The following is a 24,543-nucleotide window of genomic DNA, read 5'->3' on the forward strand; positions in this document are numbered from 1 at the left end:
CAAACCTTCTCAGGTGAGACCCCACGAGAAACCCCACCAGTGGGATGGACCCTACAGTCTACGGGGCCTAACGCAAAACAAACACGCCGGCCCCTTGTTAACCAATGATTAGGAATTTCAGGATGGTGACAGCAGAGCCTCAAATTAAGCACGGTTTTTCTAAGCATGCAGTCAAATGCCCGTGAAGTCGGCCGAGGAGGGGGCACTGCGGCTGCCGGCTTCCCTGGCCCCCTCAAGTCCCCACTGGCTCTGTCATTGGGTACTGTCCCCTCTCCCAGGAGTTTGTGTCCTGAAGGCAAACCCCCATTCTGGGGTCTCACACTCTCAGGACAAGGGCAGGGAGTGGAAGGAGCTGGGTGGGCGCAGAGACGCCCCTGAGCTGTGAGACACAGGAAGCCAATGGGGGCCTGGGACCTCATGTTCACGGTGGGCCTGGGAGGCACGGGGCTCCCTGACCCCAGAGGAGTTTGAAATGCCCTGAGCACCCCACTCTGCAGAGAAAACAGGGTGGGTGGGGAGAAAAAGGGTGTGAAAAAGAATAGAAGGGAGGGCTGCAAGAGAGAAAGGGGTGAGGGAGGTGAGAGGTGGTGGTGGGGAGAGAGAACAGAACACGGCACCTACGGCTGAAGAGCAGAGCCTGTAACTCCATCGCACCCGCAGGATGTGCAGAAGGGCTGGAACCGGTAGGGCCTTTAACAAGTATCTAAGTAGCAGAAACACTCCCGAGTTTTCATTCCTGAGAGTGGCTCCTCTCATTACCGTGAATTAACTGTCATCTCCCTAAAGTCTCAAAAGAACAGGCCCGCCCAGGTGTGGTGACACCGTGATTTCTGGACTAGGGGCCCCGCCTGATGGCTGAAGTCATTTGCCGTTTTCAGGTAACAAGTCTGTGACAGATTCACCCTTGACAGGGCTGCTTTCTTCCTGTCTGTGGCCCCTGAACTAGTTACTGAATAGATAAACATGTACTGAACCAATGTGAAGAACTTTAGTTGTCCACGTGGGAAGACCCTTAGAAAAATTCAAAAGAGACCAGTCCAGGGGTGCGTGAACGTGCACAGAAGGGAGAACGTGGGCCCTGATGTGGGGCAGGGTGGAGGTAGGAGGACTTTCAGGGGTTCCTGGGGAGCTGAGAGGCTCTGGATGCCCCCGAGCACCGCCACAGCAAGACTCAGGGCCCCATTCCCGGGCGGCTCCCACAGACGGCTGCAGGATGCACTGTGCAGGATTCAGGGCATGGACTTGTAGCACGTTAGGAACATCATAAGCTGGGACTATAAAAACATAACAGATGAAGCCTCCGTTTTTAAAGCATTATAAACCGTGAGGATTTCACTTGTCATCCTACTACTCAGAAACTACCATTGTTACCTATCTGATAAGAAAAAAATGATCTCATTTGGATTTGATTTGCTCTACAAAATCATTGCGAGTGGGTTGGTTGAACATCTTTCCTTTGTATTGGCCATTTGAATTTCTTCTTTGGGGAACTGCCAAGTCATGTCCATTTACTATTTTCACTTTTATTAATTTAAAATAACTCTCCATATTAAGCGTATGATCTTAACATATACATTGCAGATATGTTTTTTGCTCGGCTATTTGCCCAACTATTTGTGTTTGGTGTGTTTTGAAGGTTTTCCGTTTTGCCCTGTGAGATTTTCTTTCTGTGTTTTTGCTTCAGGCGTCATGTTTTTTCCCACTCTTAGACTGCATGCACACTCACCTCTATTTTATTTTACTATTTCATTTTTACACATAAATACTTACCTAGAGTTTACTTTGGTGTAGGATGTGAGTAAGGGATGTAAACGTTAGTCTTTCTTTCAGTTTGTAGCCAATCGCCCCATTTTATTTATCAGATACTGCAGGTGCTTTCACTGCTTTGCTAAGCTGCCTTTTTTGTTACTAAATTCTCATACATGCCTACGTCTGTTTCTGGACTTTGTATTTTATTCTGATGGACTATTGGCCTGTTCTGGCCATAGTCTCGCGCTGTTTTCATTACTTTTAATATATTTATAGGCCTATAATACATTTTAATTAACGTAGGAAATGTTTCATTGTTTTTTTTCAGAACATTATGATCTATTTACATGCATTTTACTCCTTTAGTTGAACATTAAAATCACTCTGCTAGGCTGTACTTCGATTGGAATTACAGTATAGCATGATTTGGCTGAAATGACGTCTTTACAACATGGAATCTTGCCATATAGAATACTGGCCCACTTTCTGTTTCTGTACAGCCTGTAAGCTTAGAAGGACTTTTTATAATGTTAAACGGTTGAAAAAAAATCCAAAGAATATTTTACGATAAGTAGAAATTAGATGAAATTCACATTTTAGTGTCCATAAGTCAAGGTTTATTGGAACAGAGCAACACCCATTCATTTAGGACTGCCTAAGACCACCTAGTTTTGACAGAGACCCTCTGGCCCACAAGGCCTAAAATATTTACTATCTGACCCTTGACAGAAGAAGTTTGCTGATCCCTAGTCTATGTGAATGTTGTCCCTGAGTTGTGCAGTGCACAGCCGGGGCAACTATATTCTATGGCCCTGCACACTTAACAGTCCAGCAGGGAATCTATACACAGAAGAAATCATTATTTAAGTGCAATGAATGCTACAAAAGGGGCAGCATGGGGACCCTGGAAGCACACAACAAGGGAACATATAAGCCAACGGTGACAAGGGGCACGGGGGTGGTCAGGGACATCCAAGGAAAGACATGAAAAAAGAGTAGGAGACCGCTGTCATGAGGAAAATAGGAACGACAGTAGGGTGGGAAGAATTCTAGGGAGAGGAAGTGACTTGTCTGCTTCGAGAAGTGCTCATTTTGCCTGGTTCCCTTCTTGAGCCCAGAAAGGAGTGTGACTCGCCCAAGGCTGGTCCTAGGTACACAGGGCTTGGCCCGTGGAGGGCAGAACCAGGCCTCTTCACTCCAGCCTCACGCTGTGCCTGTCCCTCCTCACTCCCCAGGCCATGCAGACAAGACGAATTGATGGCAGCACACGCCCCCACTGTGCCTTATCTTTCTTCTCCACCCAGGACTCCAGGCAACCACTGCCAATCAATCAGAGCGGGCATCAAGATAGGAACCATCTGTCCCCCGGGCGGGATGCCTCTCATCACGGGGCAATGCCTGTGGCTCCCAGCACACGTTGCTGGGCATGGTTTTTATTAAAGGGAAATAGCCCAAGAGTATATGCTCATTGTTTCGGTTAAACATAACCTGGTGCACATGTTTACTTCAAAGATTCCCCCCGCAGCGTTCAAGAAGCACACAGTTAAGCCCCTCCCCAGCTCTGCAGCATCCTCCATGAATCTGCCAACCTGGAGAGAGGCCTCTCTCTTCTCAAGGACTTCTTTTAAAGAACTCCAGCAAATGAAATCACCAAATTGGCATCAGGTGTCTAACGTGGCTGTACATTTCAGCCTAAATGCAAATCCAGGGGAAAGCTATGTGCAGAAATGCCTTCTAGTGAGTGGGCTGGCAGCCTCCGCCCTTGACCTGTGACACATACAGACTCTGTGCTGTGGTCCGAGGCAGGGAGACCTGGACGGTTCATGTCCCGGATCCGGCCTCCACAGCACCTACACGGTAAGAGGGAAGGCTGGGCTCACATACGATCGAAAGTTCTCGACAGTGCAGGCGCGGGCAGGAGTACGTGCTGAGACCTGGGCTGTGATGAGCAGGCAGGGGGGTAAGGAGGATGGGGGTCGGTGAGGATTCCAGCCTATTAGTTAACAGGGCAGCAGGGGGGAAGCACAGGCCTTCACATAAAACAGAACTGGGTTAAAATCACAGCCCACCCGAACCCTGAGCACACCCCGTCACCTCTCTGATCTCTGGTGCCAGCCTCATGGGGCGTCTCTGAGGATTGGAAATTATGTAGGCCAAGTGCTTACAGAGAGCCTGGCACCAAGCCGGCCCCACAAAACACCATCTTAACGTGGTGAGTGTAGTCCAAAACATTCAGTCACGCAAAGTGCTGTGCAGGGTTGCTATACAGTTAATGAAAAAAAATTTCAGCCGTTCTTTGTGCTCACAAAAAGCACAGAGGTTAAGACAGTGAAGCTTACACTCTTAGGTACCCAGTGGATCCTATAGTGAGGGGTGAATGATTAGAAGGCAGTCGTTTTCTAGCTCTTCCTGCCCCACTCTGGGCCCCGGGGGAAGGAAAGAATTCCGACCTGCTCCCGATGGAGAACAGGGGCCAGGGGGTGGAGAGAAGCCAGTCACATCAGATTGGCATCCGTTGATAGGATCATTGGTTCTTCTTACTTAATATTGTAAGAACATACAGTAAAACATATTTGATTAATTTTCAATGTTGAACCAACCTTGCATTCCTGGGATAAATTCCACTTGGTCATGATGTATTATCCTTTTTATATATTTCTGGATTCGATTTTATAATATTTTGCATCTATGATCACGAGCAATATGGGTCTGTAGTGTTCTTTCCTCATAATGTCTTTTTCTGATTTCGGTATTAGAGTAATGCTGGCCTCACAGACTGAGTTGAGAAGTGCTCCCTCCACGTTAGATTTGAATTCAGTTTCTCACAGGGTGCATCATAGTGAAGCTTTCCTGTTGTACTAATGTCTAGCTCTTATGAGCACTTGGGCTGTGCTGGGCTCTGTGCTAGATGCTTTACGTGAGCTCTCATTTGATTCTCCAACACCTACAAGAGGCAGGTCCCATTCCCTGGTCAGTGTTTCTGAGGACCGCTAGAGTCCATGTTCTGGAGGCCTTAAAGATTGATCAGGCTGGGGCTATTTTGACCAGGATCAATGAGACTGCTAAGATGGGAAAGAGTCAACCTTGGGCACATTGTGGAAAAGGAGAAACAGGGCTTGCAGGGGCTTAGAAGGACACCAGCAAAAGAGGGGACTTTCCTCCCTCCTGTTTCTTCTGTTAAAGGCATCTGATCTGATCCATGCAGTGACTAACAGACAAAAATATAAAACCATGTTGTGATTTTCTTCAAACAACTTTTGAACACATTCTGTGAGTGGGTATGAAAACTCTTAACCAAAGATTACAGGTGAAAAGAATTCCATTGAATGCAGTGTAACAAAATTATGCAAAGATTAAATAAATACAAAAGGGCACCTTTCTCTCTTAGTGCTTATGATAAACGGTCACCAAAAGTTTGCAACTGTGGCCTAAAATGCAAGGAAAGCACAGACAACCTAGAACTATTACAATGCTTCCTGAAGTATTTCTCAGGTACGTCCGTGGCCGAGCCTCCAATACAGGCAGTCCCCTGCGGTTATCTCAAGCCTCTCATTTCCGTGTGCTCTGGGACCTTCAGTAGCAGCTGCACCTACAAACTTGTTGGAAATGCAATCCCTATGCTCTACTCCAGATCTACAGATTGAGAAGCTCGGGGTGAGGCCCAGCGTTCACGTTTGAGAAGCTGTGACTCCAGCTGAGCTGTCTGGAGTTTATTCAGGAAGAAACAAGTTCTTCACACTTTTCAGCCAAATTCCAGGTCATTGAGTTTAAAAGACCCAACTGTAGTTTCTGGAGAAAATCTTACCTGACTTCACAAAACAATAATACCTAGTTTCTTTGTTTTAATAAAGAAATCAAAGCATTTATTTACTCTCTAAAAACTGCGTTTGAAATGTATATTAAAAAGCAACCTTGGGCTTCCCTGCTGGCGCAGTGGTTGAGGGTCCGCCTGCCGATGCAGGGGACACGGGTTCGTGCCCCGGTCCGGGAAGATCCCACATGCCACGGAGCGGCTGGGCCCGTGGGCCATGGCCGCTGAGCCTGTGCGTCCGGAGTCTGTGCTCCGCAACGGGAGAGGCCACAACAGTGAGAGGCCCGCGTACCGCAAAAAATAAAAAAAAAAAAGCAACCTTGTAAGGCCCAGTGATTCAGTTTCTAGAAGGTCTAATGAGGCTAAAAGCCACTCCCCTCCCCCTGCTCCCCACCCCCACCATGTCCCCATACTCCGACACCTCATCCACATCCATGGTGTCAGCATCCCAACGTCCCTGTCCTTGTCCTTCTCCCAGTGACTTTCAGCGTCTCCAGCTCAACCTCTCAGAATCAGACCCACGTCCACCACCTCTACCCCATCTCCTTCCGGGTGTCCCACAGGTCCCTAAACTCATCACAGCACACTGGCAGGTAAAGGGGAAGAGCAGGGCACAGGGGAGGTGACCCTGGGTCCCAAACACCTCTGCAGAGGGCGTGGATGAGGGCCAGCTGCAATTAGTGAGGTGACTGGAATGATGGATACTTTAAAAGAAATGCAGCTGAATGAACAACCTGGAGCACACAGTGCTTTACTTTAATTCCTGAATGAGAATCATTTGTAGTTAGCACTCTGTTGATAGGTTTTCATATTTGTTGCTTTTACCTAGTTTACCCAATTTTCATGCCTACCAAAAAGCTCATTTAAACCATTTCCTGAGACTTTTAAAAAGAGGTTGACAGCAGAAGGGCAGCCATCAGCTCAGCCTTGCTTTCGTAAGATATGTGGGTAGTGTGATACACAGCCCAACGCCAAGGGGACTCAGAATTCTAAAAATTTAGACCTGGCTTCTAGATCGTTATGACGATGATATTAAGGTAGGAGAATGGAACCCATGTGGTTTTCTGTAGCTTGATTTATAACTTGTAAACATTTAAACCAGGGTTTCTCAATCTTGGCACGATTATTTTTGGTGGAAGAATTCTCTGCTGTGGGAGACCGCTCTGTGCACGGTGGGATGTTCAGCAGCATCCCTGACTTCTACCCACCAGATGCCAGTTGCAAACCCTCCCCTGCAGCCCCGCCAAGTTTTGACAATCAAAAATGTCTCCCGTATATACACTAATATGTATAAAATGGATAACTGATAAAAACCTGCTGTATAAAAAAATAAATAAAATAAAATTCAAAAAATAATTGCCTCCCAGGGATTGCCAGCCATTGATCCTACTTGATCCTTCGGAAGCAAAAAATAAATTAAAAAAAAAAAAGGTCTCCCAGCTTTGCCCCAGTTGAACCACTAGTTTAGACATATGCTACGCGGGCCTCTGTTTGTATTCCTGCCTGCAGTAGCTGGGGCACTGGCTTCTCGTCATGGGACCTCGGGCAGCTTCCTTCCTCTCTGGGGCTCAGTTTCCTCCTCTGCACTGGGCGGGGACTAGTCAAGGGCTCGTGTCCAAGCTCTTCCCGCCTCAGCCAAGGGCTCCGGGAGGGGGCGCTGAGCTTCAGGGTGCTCACCTGTTCAGGAAGATGCTGCTGACATCGTCGTGCGTGATGGGAGGCTTCTTGGAGCTGGCGGCCATCCGCAGCGGGCGCAGGAAGTTGTTGACAAGGATGTGCAGCTGCTGTACGTACTCGGCCTCGGCCTCCAGCATGCTGAACACCACCTGGTTCCTCTTCCGCATGCTGTCGGCGTGCGGCGACCGGATGTAGTCCTGGATGATGGTCTTCCACTTGCGCCGGCACAGCCAGCCCCGCAGGAAGCTCTGCACCTGGGCGCCGAGACCAGCGGGAGGGTCTCCCGTTAGCCTCAGCTGCTCTGGTCCTTCCAGGCTGTGAGCGCCCCAAGGGCAGGGGCCAAGGCCCTGCTGTCCCCCACGCCGGGCACGTAGGGAAAAGAGCTGAGGCAAAAGATCAGGCCTGGTGCTTCTGCCAGCGTGGTGCCGGGGAAGCCCTTTGGTTCCTCTAAGCCCGTTTCCCACCTGTGCCGTGGGGCTAATGAGATGACGGCTGGACTCAAAGTGAGGTCCCTGCACGGGGGCATCACCATCTCCCCAGAACTTGTTAGAAATGCAAACCCCCAGGCCCTGCCCCGGCCCTCTGCATTTAAACCACATCCCCCAGGTTGCTTTGGCAACATTCTCCGAAGGAGGAAAAGTGTGGCCCTGAGTCCCCATCACGGGAGGGGGCTTGAGCATAGAGGGTTGCCAGGCTGTGCTGGGCATGGCTCACACCTCTTCTTGCCTAATGACTGGCCTGAAAGCCCAGAAGTTTCAATGAAAGCTCGTCTGGATAGAGGGCGATTATCAAATTCAGTGCGGCAAATGAGTCAATCTCATGCTTGGGCCTCATTGGCGCCCGCCTGGAGCCTCTCCTCTACCTCCGCGGGGAAATGAACACAGACACTTGACTTGCCCGACTTGGAGTCGGGCTGCTTGGCCTGGCCTCGTTCTGGCAAGAACTTGGGAAGGGCCTCGATTCACAGACACAGAGAACTGTTCTAAGATATGCCACGCTTCCAACCAAGGCACCATGTAGCTCCCCACCATTCCTGCTGAGCTGTGTGCAAGCTCAGGGGCTGCACAGGGAGGGCCCCAGGGCCCCAGGAGCAAGGGTGCTGGGTGGTGCTGCGGTGGGGGCACCTGGAGATCCAGGGGCCACCTGCCAAGGCACTCATCAAAATATTATCAGCTGCAAAGGGCACTGGCCACGCACAGCAGGTGCAACTGTCCGGGTGCAGACCTTTGGCCAGGGACGTCTGCCCTGGGGAGGAGAGGCCTGGCCTCAGCACGACAGATCTCCTTGAAGAGAGGAAGCTTTTCTAGATAAAGGAGGGCCTTGCTCTGAGGCCCCAGGAGGGTGAAAACAAAAGGAGGGAGGTGCATTTCAGGTGGTACTTAAAAAAATGTTCCAACCAGAATGGCTTTTCACAACGGGCGGGAAGCCCAGTGGGGCCATGGCAGAGAAGGAAGGCCAGTGCATCCCTGCCTGGGCGGGGCTTGGTTCAGACCCCAGGTGGCACTGGTGGCAAATCCCAATGTCCATGGGGGCCTGGCAGGTCCTATAGATCCTGAAGCCGGCTGGGTGGGCACTAGTGGGAGAGCACCTGATCTGGGGCCAGCAGTCACTGTGTGCAGGAGGTGGACCCGGGGCTGCGAGACCTTCTGCTTTTCCAAGAGATCATGTGTCCCAGGGACCAAGGATGTGGGCTCTGGAGCTTGGTGGCCAAGGTTTAAATGTCACTCCGCAAATACTTAGCTGTGTGACCTGGGGAAGTCACTTTGCCTTTCTGTGCCTCAGCAACCCCACATGTGAAACGCAGATAATAATAAAACCTCAGAGGGCTTTTAGTTAGGAACAGATTCATCTGCATAAATCTCCTAGAATAGTGTCTGGCACATGGAAAGTGCGTAATGAATGTTAGCTCTTCCTATTTTTGAGAAACCAGAAATACATATTTTTATGTGAAATGTTTAGCTTTTAAAGCACTGGCAACAAATTAAAAAGGGAAAAAAGAAACACCGTGTGGGCTAAGAACCCCAAACATGCTGGTAGGCTGAACTTGGCCTGTGGGATGCCAGTTTGCAGTTTTCTGGTCTGGATGGCGCTGGTGTCCTTTTACGCTCTCAACAAGGAGGATTTTCTGGTTTCGTGTGTTTTTCTTCCGGTGAGTCAGGCTCCCCTGCTTCAAGTCTGGCAAGCTGCAAACACAGACCATACTCTTCCTCTCCACACGCCCCTCCATGGGGTGGCCTATGGTGCTGGTCAGTATCTCTGCCACCGGGCAGCTTTCTCATACCTTCTGAGATGTTTCTCCTAGCCTCTAATAGTGTAAAACCAGTGGGGCCAGCTAAGGGGTGTCACAGAGGCCGGCTCCCATGCTGACGTCTGCCGGGGATGAAAGGAGGAGGTGTTTGCAGGACAGTAGCTGGGGGGAGGGCAGGCATGCAGGGCTGTGACAGTGGACATGTGGCCTGGGGTCTCATTGAGGCTGCCCAGGGTTGTGAGGAAAGCTCTCGGCTGTGAGTCTCACAGCCTGGGTTCCTGCCCTGGCTCTATCTACTCTTTCATCTCTTGGAGGCTTAGTTCTCCTATCTGTCAAATGGGCTGAACCACCCTACCTCACAGAGACAACCAGAAAACATGGCTCAACGAGGTGCTGGTCTGGGGTGAGGGGCTGTTGATTCTGCCTTTGGAGCGGAGGTGGGAGTGGCACGCCCGGGAGCAGTGGGACAGTAGGTGGACACTGCAGACCCTGGGCTGTGCCAGGGGGCTCTCTAAAGAGGACCAGGGCAGATTTGCCAGCCCCGAGAGATGGTACAGACCTTCTTGATTTTCTTGATGTCACTGTCTTCGTCGTTGGGTGTGACAGTCTGGGTGGACTGGATGCGCTCATTGTCCTTGAGCAGGGATGCGATCTGCAATGGAAACACGGGTCAGCTGCAGGGGCCGAGCGGCACCAGCTGGTGGAAGCCCCACCCCTCTGGCTGCCACCAGGCGTGGTGTGGTGAGTGAGCGCCCTGCCATGTGCTCCCCAAGGACCAGTGGTACTGCAGCTCGTGTCCTTTGCTCTGTGGGAGGTTTCGAGCCAGACATCGGTGAGTGAGCACCGGACCGGGACCCTGTCCACCTGGGTCCAGGGCAGCTGGGCTCTGACTCCTAGTGACCCTGGGCGAGGCACTCTCTGGGCTGCGGGCAACCCATCTGTAATCTGGGAGCTTTGGTCCAAATCTGTGATTCTCTTCCTTATTCCCTAAACCATCAGTCCCTTTCCTTTCGAATTTTTACTGTGGTAAAATATATATAACGTAAATTTACCATTTTAACCAATTTTAAGTGCACAGTTCAGTGGCATCAAGTACATTCACGTTGCACCATCACCACCATCCATCTCCAGAACTTTCTCAACTTCCCGAGCTCTGTACTCATTAAACAATAATGAGTTTACGGAGTTTAATAATGAGTTTAATGACTTCTCTGGCGGTCCAGCGGTTAAGGCTCTGCGCTTCCACTGCAGAGGGTGTGGGTCTGATCCCTGGTCAGGGAACTAAGATCCCGCATGCCACACGTTGCAGCCTAAACAAAACAAAACACACTAACTCCCCATCCCTCCTCCCTCAGCCCCTGGCACCCGCCCTTCTGCTTTCTGTCTCTATGAATTTGACTCCTCTAGGGACCTCGCCTAAGTGGAATCAGACAGTATTTGTCTTTCTGTGGCTGGCTTATTTCACCAGCATAACATCCTCAAGGTCCACCCATGTCACAGCATGTGTCAGACTTTCCTTCCTTTTTAAGGCTGAGTAATATCCATTGTAGGTACAGACCCCACGTTGCCATCCATTCATCCATCGATGGGCACTTGGGTAGTCCCATTATCTTTTCCAAACAAAACCGTCCTGGAGCCCCAGCAGGACTTCAGATGAAAGCACTGCTGGCTTGGCTGTCCCATCCTGGGACAACCCTGAAGCACTTCTCTGACTTGGAGCCCTCTTTGGAGCACAACCTGGAAACTGCTGGCCTAGAAAAATGGAACAGCCCTGGAAACGAACGTTTGAGCTGATCTAAGAATCTCCATTTGCCATATTTCGGGATCAGAGAGGTCGGCCCAGTTGCAAGAACAAAACCAACGGGGTGGTGACCAGGAGAAGGGGTGCCTTTAGCCATACTGTGGCCGGAGCCTCTGGCACTGCTCAGGTGGACGGGCCTGCGGTGTAGCCCCTGGGTGGGTTCCTTCCTGCCACCCCCGAGTCCGCAAGTCTCTGCTGGGGGTCCTCCACCAAGGTTCCCACGGCCTGCGGACTTTCCCGGGAAAACGCAGGCAATGCCGATTTATTCCATCGCGGCTGTGTGCTCTGTGGGCGAAGGACCACCCCGTTTCATTCATTCCTGGGCTCCCGGTGCTTAGTATTCGGCTGGCACTCAACGTACATTTGTTGGCTACATAAGTAAGTAAGTTAAAGAAGGATCAGAGCAGGGACCTCCCTGGCTGGGAGTCCAGTGGTTGGGACTCCACGCTTCCATTTCAGGGGAGCACGAGTTCCATCCCTGGTCAGGGAACTAAGATCCCACGTGCCACATAGCTCGGCGAAAAAATAAATAAATAAAAAATAATAAAAGTGGTTTCATTAAAAGAATTTTTTTTCAAAAGGATCAGAAAAGCAGCAGCAACGAAAACCTCAACCACAGGAAAACACTGCAGTCATCAAGCCCCACACGTCTAAAGATAGCCGCTCAGGGGAATCCACAAACACTGCCACAAAGCCAGAGCCCCTCGATCCTCTTCAGAGCACGTGGCTTTGTCCCCTCAAGGCCACTTGCTGAAGTGCAGAATGAATGGGCTCTCACAATTGAGCGAATTGAGCACTTTGAAAGCAAGATGGAACAGTTACCCGCTCTCCACTTGCGTGTTGCTAAAATTACCCTGGCCTGTGCTTGGAGAGCGGCTGAAAATATATGAGAAATATTCAGCACCGACATGGGCTTTTCTTTTTTCTCTCCCCCCCCACCTTTTCTTTCCATTCTCTGGGAACATCTGCACATTAAAATAAAGGCTGATTCTTTGATCTGTATTCTAAAGGCCTAAGGAACACGCGCGCACACACACACACACACACACACACACACAGAGGCAGGCTACTGGAGAGCTCAGAGGTGCAAGGATGCCCAGTCAATGCTCACCTTTGGTCTGATGTTGTCACCTCCTTGCCAGTCTGCTTTCTTTGCCAGTTTTGAGATTTGCACACGGAAACCTTTTTTGTCTTTTGGATGGCTGTGTGTGTGTGTGTGTGTGTGTGTGTGTGTGTGTGCGTGTGTGCGTGTGTGGTCTGTATTTAAAACTGGCGCTTGTCTCAGAGAGAGGCATTCCAGGACATCTACTCAGCAGGGACCAGGGCAAAAAATAGATGCAATTAGGTCAGGTACTATGCTACGTGCACAGGCAGTGCCAGCAGCCTTGGAGTCTTTGTTTAAGGATCAGGCTTGGTGGGCAAAGCTCTAGAGGGTTGTGAGCCTGGGGACCCTGCAGAAGTCTTGGGCTACAGCCCATCCCTGCCAGGAGCCAGTGTCAGGTGAGCTCACGGAGGCAGCCTTTCTCTTACCCTGGCAGGTCTCTTCTGGAGATGGATGTGCCTCGGACCCTGGTTTGCTTGCTGGATGTTCAGGGTCTGCTCAGCTGACCCTTGTCAATGAAGGCCATGCAGAGTGGGGACTTTGGCTCACACCCAACTTGCCAGCTAGAGTCCAGCTCCAGCTGTCTGACCTGGCTCAAAGCCTGGTGTCTCCACTGGCCCCCGCTCACTGGCCACCCATGGTCTGGCCTCCTTGACCCATCAGAGGAAAACCTTGCTTGCCACACCCCTTTGAGGCATAGCGCATGGGCTTCTGCCCCATCCTACTCCCCTCTCTGGAGACAGTGTCTTTCATCCAGAGTGCATTTCGTCAGTGCAGTCATTGATAGTGGAATTAATCCAGGTTCCTTCCTTTCTGTTAGCCTCCAAAGTTTTACTAAAGATCTCTGTAGCTCTTGCTTTTCCTGCAGGTCTCTGTAGTTCTTGCCATGTAGCTCAGTTCTTTCTCCCTCCTTCTTGATCTCTTCTGGCCTCCTCCAAGCCCAGTGGGTGCCCATCTCTGTCTGCCTTTGTGCCAACACCGCCAGCAGATCCTGATGCAGTCTTTGGGTTGGGTACTGGTGAGACACAGCTCGCCACTGGGTAAGATGGATGAGTCAGATCCCTTCCTGGGAGGAACTTCCAGCCTGAGAAGGGGGTCAGACCCCCAGAGAGGCAATTTATAATCGGACAAGGAGAGGCCAGAAGCGAGGTATGTACCTACTGCAATGGGAAGGTCTCACCATGAAAGCGGCAAGGGCTACCTGGAAGGAGTTTTGAAGGACAAAGAGCCCAACAGGTGGGCTACAGGATGGAGGGAATTTGAGAGGGGGTGTGTGAACAAAGGCACAGGTATGACAGGGTGTTGTGTGCCAGGGCGGCGGGGGCGAGGATGGCAAGGGGGAGATGGGAAGCGGGACTCAAGGCATGCAGGGTGGGCCCTGGAGAGGGGGCCTGGGGAGGGGCTGCATGGGAGGGGTCACGGCAGTCCTTTCTTACTTCTCCCAGAGTAGTCCCCTCATTGACCTCGTTTATGAAGTGGGGTACCATGTTGAAGTTTGTTTGCAAAACCGATCCCATGGCTAAATTTTTTTTTTCAATGTCTTTAGTTCTTTTATTTATTTATTTATTTATTTAATTTCTTTTTGGCTGTGTTGGGTCTTTGTTGCTGCACGTGGGCTTTCTCTAGTTGTGGCTAGCGGGGGCTACTACTCTTTGTTGCAGTGCGCGGGCTTCTCACCGCGGTGGCTTCTCTCATTGTGGAGCACAGGCTCTAGAGCGCAGGCTCAGTAGTTGTGGCACACAGACTTAGCTGCTCTACGACATGTGGGATCTTCCCAGACCAGGGCTCGAACCCATGTCCCCTGCATCGGCAGGCGGATTCTTAACCCCTGCGCCACCAGGGAAGCCCTAAATTTTTATTTAAACCCTGAACTAAAGATCTTTTCCGTTTCTTCCAGTGTCAGCCTCCCAGCGTCCTGAGTGCTTCCAAGCCAATAAAATATTACGACTACCTCTAAACTCCTATTTTGCCCTTTAGGGCCTGTCTTCACTCTCCAAATTTACTTCCCATCATAAATGGGAGGAAAACAGCTATTAAAACAATGAAATGGGGGAATTCCCTAGCGGTCCAGTGGTTAGGACTCCGCGCTTCCACTGCAGGGGTCGCTGGTTCCGTCCCTGGCCGGGGAACTAAGATCCTGCAAGCCGCACAAAGTGGCCAAAAAACCCCCAACCAACCAACCAACAAAACAATGAAATGGTCAAAACTGAGCATTCTAGAGGTGGGGGGGGATGGTTCTTCTCAGAGGTAGACATTCCCTTTGTTTTAGATGGTCCTTAGAGCCTTTGGGTTATGAAAGATGAAGCCTAACAGGGCTGTTTAGATGGGAGAAAAGAGACTAAGACAGAGGTGGGTAGTTACGCCCGGTAAAGCCTTCTGCAGACTTTTGTTTGGATGTGATCTCCTGTTACTTCCAGGGCTAGGGGTGGGGGCTACAGGGTTGGGAGTAGAAACAGGGCTGGATTCCTAGGTGTGTGACCCGTGCAGGGCTCCAGGCTTAGCTTGCTTTAAAGCTCTGCTGCTGCTGCTTTGAGATTCTTAAGGGCCCTGCATCTTCATTTTGCACCAGGTCCTGCACATTAGGAAAAAAGATGTAGACCATGGGATATCGGTAAATGCTTAATGACCAGCTCTCTGAAAGGAAACCTCTGACTGGTAGCACCTGCCAGTTTCCATGGTGTGGGCATTCCTACCTCAGCCCATTTGAAGCTACCAAAGGTTGAATAACTAGCTTGCAAAATTCTTGAAAACGTAACAATTGGTTCTTGCAAAGGTGACAGACAGCAGCTGCTGTATTGAAATTCTTAAGAATCTTCTCTTTGAATTTGCGTTTTGTGAGTGAGTCTGATGGGACCATGGGGCACACCCCAGGGGCTTGGAGCCCCAGCTCATGCGTGTTCCTGTCTCCCTGCCTATTCCTTATACCCCGGCATCCTGGGACCCAGGCCTCTGCAACCCTCTGTCTGGGTGACAACGGGTCAAGTCAGCCCAGCAGATACATCTCACTGTCCGCCTCCACCCTCTGCAGGGCCTGGTGTAGGTACAGAGAAGGCGGGTCCTGTGCATACCTGTGGTGTCACAGGGCAGGGCGAGGAGACAACTGTCCTGCCTGGGCTGATACTGCCTGGTGCATTAGGTGGGTGACTTGGCAAGGGTCCCTTGCCCACCTGAATCTAGGTACTGAGTGCGTCACGGCGCAGAGGTTAGGGGAGTTGGCGGTTGAAGTCGTCGGTGGCCTGCCCACGATGCATGGAGGCCGTGGCGAGTGGGAAGGGGAGACTGACTTCCCCCACCCTGGCCGGGGCCTTGCATTTTCACCTTGCATCGGGCCCTGCAAATTATGCAGCTAACTCCGATTGCAGGGATCTGTGTTTTCATATTCCCCTCCTCGGCTCGGAGTCGCAGACCTTGTGTGAGGTAGCCAGATGGTTCTGAGCGCGCTGGTGAAGTGAGGGGGTGAGAGGCGATCAGACCACTGTGTGTGGCGGCATGCACAGCTGGTAAGGGGTGTCTAAGGGCTGAAAGTCGGCGCTTCCCAAGCTTTAATGTATTGGGTTGGCCAAAGAGTTTGTTCGGGATTTTCCGCCGATGTTACGGAAAAACCTGAACGAACTCTTTGGCCAACCCATGAATGAGAATCTCCCGGGATGTGGTTAAAGTGGAGCTTCTGATTTGGGAGATCTGGGTGGGGCCCTAGGTTCTGCATTTCTAATGGGCTGCTGTTTCATGGACCACGCTTTGAGTAGTGAAGTTCTAGAAGGCTTAACCTAGCAACGGCTCAGCCTCCGGACAGTTGTGACAGGCAGAGGGAAGGGACCGCCTTGGAGCTGAGCCCGAGCCACAATCTAAGGACCTACCAGCCACCCTCTGGCCCTGCCCTCACCCCCTCCGCCCATGTGGCTATCAGCAGAGTAACCAGGAACTCGCCCATAAATGATCTCACTTGATCCTCACAACCTTGTCAGCTAGGGAGAAACAGCCTGTTTTAAGGATGGAGGTGCAGAGAGGCTGGAGGACTTGCTCCAGGTTGCAGTTGGTAAGTGGCAGAGGTGGACTTCGACCCCAGATCTGACCCCAGGACCTTCCCACTCTGCCAGCATCACTGACTTTAAGTTTGGAAGCTGGCACAGCCGTGGCTGGAGCGGGTCCCTCTTGCCCATCATGTGCCTCCCTGACCCTGCGGGAGCCCGGGTTTGAGGTCTGAGGCCCGGGCCCCCCGGCCAGCCTCCTCCACTCCCCAGGTGGTCGGTCACCTCTGCCTTCAGCCGTTCAATCTCAATCTCCCCATCCTCGATCTGCTGCCGCAGCTGCTTGGCCACCGTCTTCTCAGTCTCCACGATCTGTAGCAGGTGCAAGTACTTCTGCATCAATGCCTCGTGCTCCGTGGCCAGGGTCTGGTAGCTGTGGACAGAGGAACACGGCAGGTAAGCCACGGCCTCCTGGCCCCCTGGAGATCCAACCAGAAGTGGGGCTCCCCACAGACTGCACTTAGGAGAAGGTCCTGACTGCCAGACACAGTGCCCGAGGCCTTAACCTGGCTGCTGTGCTGCTACTGATGGCTCTGGCCCCTTCCCCAGCTCCCGGCTCACACTGACATCTGGTTCCTCCACCTGGTCTTGTTCTCACCTTGCCCGACCGCCCTCACCCTTTGGGCCTTTGCGCAGACAGATCTTCTGTCTGAAACATGCCTCCTCCCTCCTCTCCCTGGGCTAGCTCCATCCTCTTTCCCAGAGTAGGTCCTAGTTGATATGTCATTTCCCAGAAGTCTTCCCTCCCCACTCCCGCCATACTGTGTAGGGTGTTCCTGCAGTACTCCCGGGGTGCTATTACCATAGCGCTGGCCAGACTGATTGGGGGTGTCCGGTTACTTTTGTTTCCCCAGGAGACCCTGCCTTCTCTGATGGCAGGGACTATGCCTGTGTTGCTTACTCCTGTCTGCCCAGGGCCTAGCCCAGTGAACATTTATTGCATGGATGCAACTGAGTGAATGGACGACACACAGAGGCGAGTCAGGCACAGACATTGTACTGGCTGGGAGACATCTGAAGAACCTGTGCAGTATACCTGGGTGCCAACTCATGCACCAAAGGCTGTTAGTGCTGTAGGAATCAGAAGAGGGGCCAGGTCAGCAACAAGGACCTGTAATCAGGGAAGACTTCCTGGAGGCGGAGCTCTCTCTCCCACCAGAATCAGAATCTAGGCCTTCGGACTCCAAACCCAGTGCCCTGGACACATGCCCATCCAAGGGCAGCCTCGGGTGGAAGGCCTGTGTTGGGGGTGATTAGCAATGGGGCTGGATGTTTAGGTGGGGCCAGATCGGAGAGTACCGCAAAGGATCAGAGGGTAGAAGAAGTGGCCCCAGCCTTTGTGTAAATGAACATGTCTCAGATTTGCAGAGCATCACGACGAGGGGGAGGGCAGGCAGGTGGGACTTGGAAGATGAGCTGGGCCGGGGGCTGCCCAAGGTCACAGGCCTGGCTTCTCCCTGATACCCACAGCACCTGCATTTGAAGGTGTCAGAGCTGGGGAGAAACCTGATTCTATAAATGGGGTCCAGTCTCAGAGGGCAGAGAGGCTGTGAAAGGGAATCTCCCCATTCCAGGGAGGGGTGCCCACCTCGGCAGGGGCAGGAGACTTGTAAGGCACAGATTCAGAGCGCGGGTTTATTGGTCTCTGGGAGTGTCTGCAACGAAGTTTGGGGGCCGAGGTCTCCAGTCCCCCCCTCTCCCTGGTCCCCATCTTTCCTCTCCCTTTTTGCTTCAGCCCAGGACCACCAGATAGGATCTCATAAGATTCCCCTCTGCCCGCATCCTGGGCTCCTCCTCGCACTCACCCTCGTCTTCCTTCCTGTGTCCCCCTCTCAGCAGTGGGCAGCCCCCCGTTTCCCACTTTTCAACCTCAGCGGGGCCTTGAAACATTTCTGGTGTCCCTGCCAGCTCCCCACCCACCCCAGAGCTTTGGCCCCCTTCAACCTCATTCCTCACCACCCCCCGCCGCCCCCCCCCAGTCCTCTGCAGGTGGTCCTGCTCTGACATCACAGCCTGCATGATGTGCGATGCTGTTCTGTCACTTCCCGCCAGCCCCACGGCACGCCCACCCTCATCCTGTCTCAAGTGCAGCATCCCTGCTTGGACCTAATCTGCCTGGCTCAGCCCCAGCTCCCACACACACTAGCTGAGGGACCTTGGAGAGGTCACTCAGCCTCTCTGTGCCTCAGTTTGCTCACCCATACAATGGGGATGATGACAGTCCATACCCTGCAGAGTTGCCATGAGGATGAAATCTGTGGGCACACATGAAGATCTGTGTGGTGTGCCAGTGCTGTGGTAACTACCATCTCCCTCCCCTCCACATCCTTAAGCCCCTGACCTCTCCTCAGGATCTCTGTGCATCAGATTCTGCCTAACAGCCCCACTGGTTTTTTCTCCTCAGCATATGCGAAGCCTCAAGTCACTCCCCACTTAGGATGAGGACGTGCCCTCGCCCTCCCCCACCCTCCCCTGAACTCCTGCCCCTCTTTTCCACCTTCAAGGTGAGGCTTGTTGGGAAAGCAACCGCACTCATCATCCCCATGGTCCCTCTTCCCCTTCACCCGTCAGCCCTCGGCGGGCTGGCGTTTGGCCCCAGCACCCACAGGAACTGGGTCCCTCTCTGGGGTCACAAACTATCTCCCACTTAAATTGAGGGGACACTTTTCAGTCTGGAATCTACTGACATGACCTTCCAGGTACCCTGGATGTGGCTAGTCAGGGGGGTGCCAGTTTAGGGACACGGGCTCTTGTCACAGACTCAGAAGCTGTGTGTTACACAAGTTCTTTAAGTCCCTGTGACCCTCATGGCAAAATGGGACAATGATAGCTTCCCTACAAACCCCCAGGTTTGAGGTGAGGAGGCCAGGAGGCCGAGGGTGGGAAACAGCTTTGCTCTATGAAAGGGGCTGTGTAGCAAAGTGGTAGGCAGTGGTCCCCTGATGGTGTCAGAGAAGGAGGCTGCCCAGCTGTGCCATGAAGGTGGGAGGGTGCAGCAGGGCAGGGAGAGAATTCTTCGGTCTGCAGTACTACTTGGTTAAAATGAGGATTTTTGTGCATCTCTTATTATAATGAATTTAAACCAGAATGATCGGGTTTTAATGTTTTCCCAACTTCCCAAGAGGCTTAATTGTCTTTACTTGCAAAGGAACTTCAACTGAGAGCATGAAGGAATCCATTTTCACACCACCTCATCTCTCCTCGCTCCAGGGGGTGTGAAAATGCGGAGCCTTCAGTAGCTTGTTTTTAGCGATGGCACTCGCCCTGGTGCTTCAAAACGGGGAGCCAGAGTCTCATCTGCAGGACAATTTGGTCTGTTTGCACCTCCCTTTCTTCCCTTCACCGGCCCTCTCTGCCTGCCTCCCTCCCTCCCCACTCCGCCTCCCCCTGTTCTTCCTTCTTCTCCTTCCCTCCCCCCTCTCATCAATACAGATTTATTGGGCACCTCTTTGCACAGCACTGTCTCTTTTTAAAATTTTTATTGAGTAGAGTTGCTTTACAATGTTGTGTTAGTTTCTTGCTAAACAGCAAAGTGAATCAGCTCTACGTATACGTATATCCCCACTTTTTTAGAGTTCCTTCCCATGTAGGTCGCCACAGAGAATTGAGTAGAGTTCCCTGTGTTATACAGCAGGTCCTCATTAGTTATCTATTTTATACGTAGTATCAATAGTGTATATGTGTCAATCCCAATCTCCCGGTTCTTTCTACCCCTCTTCTCCCCTTGGTATCCATACATTCGTTCTCTGTGTCTGTGTCTCTATTTCTGCCTTGCAAATAGGTTCATTTGTACCATTTTTCCAGATTCCACATATATGCTTTCATATAAGGTATTTGTTTTTCTCTGTCTGACTTACTTCACTCTGTATGACAGTCTCTAGGTCCATCCACATCTCTGTGCAACACTGTCTTTATAGATGCACAGATCCGCAGGGCTGGAAGGAAACTCAGGAATCAAGAAAGGCCAACTGCCTCATTTTATAAATAAAGAAACCGAGGCCCAGAGAGGGGAAGTGAGTTGCCCCCAAATAACAGTCAAGGAGCGTCAAAGCTGGAGCCGGAATCAGGCTCCAGTCCCTGAAGAGGACTCCCACATGGCTGTCTAGTTTGCATCTAGTTCTCCTCGCTGAGATGCAGACCACAAGCCATACTCGGTGTTACATTTTATACGTTGCTGTACATACACACACCACGGGGGCATCCCAGAATACTAGACTATTATGCATACGGTGGGAGAGTACATTGTGTCTCTATACCTATTCATACACTATAGCGCTTATTTTTGTATATAGCACGTATCTACTATGTATATGTAAATAAAAACTAAATTAGGTACATGCAAGCATACCTACTACTCAATATTGCTGTGGAAGAGAGCCGGTCTCTCTCTTGACACACACACGTGCACATACTCTCATGCACGATCTGAGGTTAAATAACGCTCAGAGCCTGTAGTCTGTCCTTTGGTCACACAGCCGCTGCCCAGGGAAGAGCCTGTGGCTTCGGTTGGCCCAGGAGGTGTCTGACAAGCTGCACCTGAGCCAGACTGGCTGGTGACAACTATTCTAGGGAAGGGGACTCTGTTTCCCTTATTGGTGACCATCACTGTGACCCCCGTCCCAGCCCTATAGGCCCAAAGGACGACATTCCTCAGAGGCCAGTGGGTTGACTCAGACCCCTGGGCTTGACCAGGGAAGACAAACCATGTCCAACTGGCACGTCCCCCTGGCTTCCTAAAGGATGGTGAGTACCGAGAGGTTTTAGTTCAAAGGTAGGTGGTGTCGGGCTTCCCTGGTGGTGCAGTGGTTGAGAGCCCGCCTGCCGAGGCAGGGGACACGGGTTCGTGCCCCGGTCCGGGAAGATCCCACATGCCGCGGAGCGGCTGGGCCCGTGAGCCATGGCCGCTGAGCCTGCGCATCCGGAGCCTGTGCTCCGCAGAGGGAGAGGCCACAACAGTGAGAGGCCCGCGTACCGCAAAAAAAAAAACCCATATGATTAGGATTTTATGGGCTACTTGGACCCAATCTCCAGTTTAGTGAGTTGCTTAAAGAATCACTGTCTTCTCTCTGTGGCAGACAGAATTCTAAGATAGCCCCAAGTTTCCTGCCCTGGTTTCGAAGCCCTGCATAATCTCTGGGATGATGAATATGATGGGTTTTATTCCTCTTACTAGGCTGTACTATACGGCATAGCTGACCTTAACGTAGGGAGATTCCCTAGGTGGGCCTGACCCAATCACATGAGCCTTTGAAAATGGAGAGTTTTCTCTGGCTGGTTACAGAAGGGGAGGTCAGAGATTTGGGGCTGAAGAAGGGTTTGGTGAGCCGTTGTTGGCTTAAGGATGGCGGGGACCATAGGGCAAGGAAGGCAGGACCTCGTGGAGCTGAGAGCCATCCCTAGATGACGGCTAGCAGGGAAACAGGGACACCAGTCCTACAAGGAACTGACTTTTGCCAACGACAGGAGTGAGCTTGGAAGCAGAGATTTCTCCAGAAGCTCGAGGTAAGAGCCCAGCTTGACTGACTCCTTGATTTCAGCCCATGGGCCTCTGTGCAGAGACCACAGCCGAGCCCGGACTTCCGACCTACAAAACTGAGCAATGGGTATGGTTTTAAGCTTCTAAGTTTGTGGGTTTTTTTCGGCCGCACCACATGGCCTGTGGGATTTTAGTTCCCTGACCAGGGACTGAACCCACGGCCCCTGCAGTGGAAGCGTGGAGTCTTAACCACTGGACCTCCAGGGAAGTCCCTTAAGCTGCTAAGTTTGTGATCATTTGTTCTGCAGGAGTAGACAACTAAAACACTCTAAAAGATAGAATTTATTTTAAAAATTTGAGGATTAATGCCCATATAATGGAAAGCACAGACCTTAAATATACAGTTGGATCCGGGTAGATAAATGCATACACCCTAATCGAGATAAAGGAAATTCCCATCACCCCAGGGAGTTCCCTCGTGCCCCTTCCCTGTCAATCCCCACCCCACGAGCAACTACTGTTTGGATTTCTATCACCACAGTTGAGTTCTGCCTGTCTCAGACTTTCATAGAACAGGAATCAGGCAGCACGTATTACTTTGCGTCTGGTTTTTTTTACGCAGCCTATCGACTTTGAAATTCATCTGTTTTGTTACATATATATACATATATATATTTAATAGGTCTTTATTGGAGTATAATTGCTTCACAATGCTGTGTTAGTTTCTGTTGTGCACCAAAGTGAATCAGCCATATGCATACGTATGTCCCCATATCCCCTCCCCCTTGAGCCTTCCTCCCGTTGGGTTCCTTTTTATTACTGAGCGGTATTCCATCGCATGGATGTATTAAGGTTCTTTTCTACATCTGTCTGTTGATAGACACCTTGGTTATTTCTAGTTTGGGGACTATTGTGCAAAAAGCTGCTAAGGACATTTGCATACACGATTTTTTTGTAGATGTTTACCGTTTCTCTTAAATGCTAAGAAGTGTAACTGCTGGGTCACAGAGCAGGTGTACGTTTCACTTTTAAAGGAAACGCCTAACAATTTTTCAAAGTGGTTGAAACACTTTACGCCCCCACTAGCATCACATGATGTATGGTTACTCCACCCTCTCTCCAATTTTGCTACTGTCAGTCTTTTTCAATTCAGCCCTTGTAGATTCTACAGGTAGTGGCATCTCATTGTCTCTAGAAAATTTTGGAATGAATTGATTTTCGAAGTCAATGTAGTCCTGGTTATCCAGAATATATACCAAATTAGAATTCTATAATACCTCAACACTTACAAAGCCCTGTCACATAAATAATTTCATTTGGTTCTCAAAACGACCCCGCTATTGGTTCTAGTTTAGTGCTGGGAGCCCGAGGTCCAGCTGCTTTCCCTGAATCTGGGTTCTTCCTGCTTGATTCCATTCTCCACAATGCCAGCAATTTCCACTCCAAATCATAGCTCTGATCATGTTACTCGCCTGGTGTAAAACCTTTGATGGCTTCCCACTGTTCACAGAGGAAAGCTCAAACATCTCAGTTGGGTATTCAAGATCGTTCTGATCTGGTTCCAGTCCAATGTCCAACCTCATCAACCTTCTGACACCCAAACTTTGTCTCTTCATTTTTCTTGGAATTGTCTTTCCTAGATCACTGCCTTTATTTAAGGCTTTCTGGGGGCTGGTGGATGGGCTGAAGTGCCCATAGCTAAACTCATTAGATATGAGGCTCCAATCTCCCCTTTCAAGTCAAATGTCACCTTATTTCCAGATCCCCCAGATTCCCCCATTTCCCTGAAGATGTCTCCTATGGTGCCTTGTACTTAACACGGCCTTCATGCACCGGAGCTATTTGTACATCTGTCTAGTGTCTTCCTGACTAGGCTGGGGTAGCCCTGGGGGAATACCTGTGTTGCATCCATCCCTGTCTGCCCAGTACCACACTCAGAGCCTGACTCTATTGATTCATAGGTGAGAACCTGGTCTCCATTAGCTAGACTGGACACTCCTTGAGGATAGGGATGGCGGTGGCTTGACCTCAGGGTCAAGGTCAGTGCTATAGTCATAATAAATGGTTTCTGGTCAGCTGGCTTGATCCAAGGCTCAAGGAAGGGCTCTGGTATCCATCTATCTATCCATCTTCACCTGATGGATCCATCATCTACCCATCAACATTCATCTACCCATTACTGATTTATCATCCATCCATCCATCCGTCCTTCACATATACTTTCAACACTCATCCATTTATCATTCATTTACCCTCTATTGACCCATCATTCACCTTCCACATATAAACTCAACATCCAACCTCTATCCATTCGTTCATCCTTGCATTCTTCCCATCTACACCGCTGAGAACTTGTCTATACCTTTATAAGGCCCTGAGGATGCAAAGAATCATACTTAGTCCCTGCCCTGAGGAGCTTACACTTTACTGGAAAGTAGACACAGGAACACACCATTATCCACTCAGCCAGAAAGATCTACTGCTCAGAGGGGTGAGTCTGGGTGTCCATCCCCCCTGAGAGTACTTAGCTCTGCCAGGGGACTGTTAGCTTGGGGGCCACACCCCAGCCCACAAGCCCATCACCTCCCCAAGACCCAGGAAGTCTCAACACAGCTTGGAGCCCCCATTTTCTCTGCAGCATGCACTCTCCT

The 24,543-nt window shown here is 50.9% G+C and overlaps 1 protein-coding gene across 3 annotated transcripts in view; it reads right to left on the reverse strand.

Moving 5' to 3' along the window:
• The window catches only part of RASGRF1 (Ras protein specific guanine nucleotide releasing factor 1), a 107,098-nt gene that overhangs the window by 63,568 nt on the left and 18,987 nt on the right, over positions 1 to 24,543 (reverse strand). For all 3 annotated transcript variants that reach the window (XM_032623394.1, XM_032623395.1, XM_032623396.1), the window contains exons 3-5: positions 16,642 to 16,789; positions 10,045 to 10,137; positions 7,238 to 7,491 (exon numbers count right to left, since the gene is read on the reverse strand). In XM_032623394.1, coding sequence (XP_032479285.1) covers positions 7,238 to 7,491; positions 10,045 to 10,137; positions 16,642 to 16,789 — 495 coding nt within the window. The remainder of the gene's footprint in view (positions 1 to 7,237; positions 7,492 to 10,044; positions 10,138 to 16,641; positions 16,790 to 24,543) is intronic.

Source organism: Phocoena sinus, chromosome 2 (genome assembly GCF_008692025.1).
Source record: "Phocoena sinus isolate mPhoSin1 chromosome 2, mPhoSin1.pri, whole genome shotgun sequence".
Taxonomy (NCBI): Eukaryota; Metazoa; Chordata; class Mammalia; order Artiodactyla; family Phocoenidae; genus Phocoena; species Phocoena sinus.